The sequence below is a fragment of the Molossus molossus genome, unplaced genomic scaffold (assembly GCF_014108415.1).
Source record: "Molossus molossus isolate mMolMol1 unplaced genomic scaffold, mMolMol1.p scaffold_m16_p_11, whole genome shotgun sequence".
NCBI lineage: Eukaryota > Metazoa > Chordata > Mammalia > Chiroptera > Molossidae > Molossus > Molossus molossus.
Window position 1 is genome coordinate 9,982,518 of NW_023425346.1, and position 2,214 is coordinate 9,984,731.

General features: G+C 52.8%; 1 protein-coding gene across 1 annotated transcript; it reads right to left on the bottom strand.

Moving 5' to 3' along the window:
• Window positions 1–270: 270 nt before the first annotated feature.
• Window positions 271–1,943, bottom strand: TMEM177 (transmembrane protein 177). The gene is made up of 2 exons (XM_036254562.1): window positions 1,742–1,943; window positions 271–1,644 (listed from the first exon to the last, which is right to left on the bottom strand). Exons 1-2 carry the CDS (start codon window positions 1,762–1,764, stop codon window positions 687–689), a joined length of 981 nt encoding a protein of 326 aa, XP_036110455.1. The 5' UTR covers window positions 1,765–1,943; the 3' UTR covers window positions 271–686.
• Between the last annotated feature and the right edge of the window lie 271 nt (window positions 1,944–2,214).

Consider the following 2,214-nt stretch of genomic DNA (forward strand, 5'->3'; position numbering starts at 1 on the left):
CTTCCTCTGTCCAAGGCAGGCCTCCCTTGTCATAGGTCTTGCCAGGTTCCAGCAACACCTCTCCCCTTCAGGCCCAGGGGCTCTCCTGGGGCCCACCACATGCTGTTGGCTGCCAGCCCGCTATGAACATGCCAGCTGCACTGGACACACACCACCCTTAAAGCCCACTGCAAGCTCATATTTCCCAGCCTCGCAGGCACACAGTGGCTTCTCATCTTGGCCTCTCAAAGCTTTTATTCTCCACCATAGAAGGAAATTGAGATCTGACCAAGAGGCAAACTATGGGGTGGTTCTTTGCTGTAGGAAAGTGTTCACATCCTGCAAGCACTTCTGGTGGTGAGATGTGTCCTGACCCCCACAGTCCACTGGTATTCAAAGACCAAGAAGGAGGGACATCCTGTTTATTTATGGCCCACCCTTTCTACCAGGGGACCCCACAATCCTGCCAGAAGTTTACACCATCCCCACTTTACAGTGGAGGAAACCAAGGCTCTGATTCACAAAGGACGTGCCCAAGGTTGCTGAGATCGTAAGAGGTGGGTTGAGATAGAATCTAGGCTGTTTAACTCCGAAGCCTGTGATTTTCCTGATATTGGGCTGTGGGTGCAGAGGCACCGAGAGATCCCCCAAGGTCAATGGCAGGGTGGTGCCTGCATGAGCTGGAACTGTCCATGAGATGAACCCCCTCAGGAGCGGCCTGGATTGAGTGTTGCCCTCCACATCTGCAGCACGGAGTCCCGGCGGGTCGTGTAGGGTAAATGTTTGACACGGAACCAATGTCTGGGAATGATATTCCCAGAGGGAGTATACAGCTTCTCTCCAGGCCTGCCCAAGAGACTGCGCAGGGCCAGGTTGCCTGACAGAACCTTCTCATAGAACTCCACTCCACCCTGGGAATAGGCTGCAGACAGAGAGGCTGTGCGGCGGTCCAGCCAGGCTTCCAGGGCATGAGTGAGAGAGTCTGTGGAGAAGGCGTAAGCCACAAAGCCTGCCACTGCTGCCACCAGGTTGAAGGCAGCCCGTAAGTTCATGGGGCCTCCATAGAGCCCCAGTGCATACTTGGTACCCACACTCAGTGCCCAAGTTCCCGCCAAACAAGCTGGAGCTGGCAGGGCCTGCAGGGCAGCTGCACCACTCTCCAGGTACACCACCTCCCTGGCCAAGGCGAACTTCTGGGCACTATGGGACAGGGTCAGTGCATCTCTCAGCCGGGTACCTTCTGGGCTCTTCCAGTCCACTCTTTGCCCATGTACAACCACAGGGTGGTCAGTGCTGATCATTGGGATACTCAGGAAGCTGGCGGGAATGCCCACCACGGCTCCAGCAGGAAGTCTCGGGAAGCCGGCACTCACCGGCTGGAAGGTGAAGGTGGTAAAGGCCTCGTAGCAATGGTCTGACGGGACGCCAATGTCCTGCAGCACCTCTTGGAAGAGTCTCCGTAGCTTTGGGGAGAGCAGGGCTGGCTGCCCCTGAGGCCAGTACTGGTACAGCCATCGAATCACAGGATCTGGGAAGAGGTGGTGCAAGATTTGGGCCCCAAACAGGCCTGCACAGGAACCCACCAATAGGCCTGTCCTGTGTCTCTGCACAAATGCTGCGGTCCGCCACAGGGGACCTGCCATGAATACTGCCACCACTATAAACCTGGGCCAAGAAAAAGAGAAGTCAGCTAACAGTTCTCTGAACACCTCCCAGGGCCACCTCCTTTTTAACTAGGGCAATGCAGCATAGTGGTGAGAACCTGAGTTCAAATCTCGGTTCCATTTCTGGGCATGAGCCTCTCCATTTGCCAAACAGACATGTCACAATGGCCCATTGCTAGAGTGGCTGTGATGAGTAAATGAACATACATAGAACAGTGTCTGGCACAGTATTGGATCCCCTATGATAATATCTGTGATTATTACTTTTATTCCCACAGCACTAAGTACTCAACTGCCTCACTCCACTATTCATCCCACAGTGAAGTGCTATGACCACTAATTTACAGGTGAAGCATATGTTCAACTTCTTGAGTATTATTGCATGCCAGACACAGTTTTGACAGCTTTACATTTATTATGTCACAACTAAATGCTCATAACTCCATGACCTAATTACTACTATTGCCCCTATTTAATTTTTTTCTTTACTGATTTCAGAGAGAGATAAAGGGGGAGAGACAGAAATATCGATGAGAGAGAACATCACTTAGCCACCTCCTGCATGCCCCCT

Coding starts and splice junctions, on each gene's coding strand:
- TMEM177 (XM_036254562.1), bottom strand. CDS start 1,764: ATGGAACCGAGATTTGAACTCAG. Junction 1,645..1,741: donor GAACCGAGATTTGAACTCAG/GTTCTCACCACT, acceptor TTCTTGGCCCAG/GTTTATAGTGGTGGCAGTAT.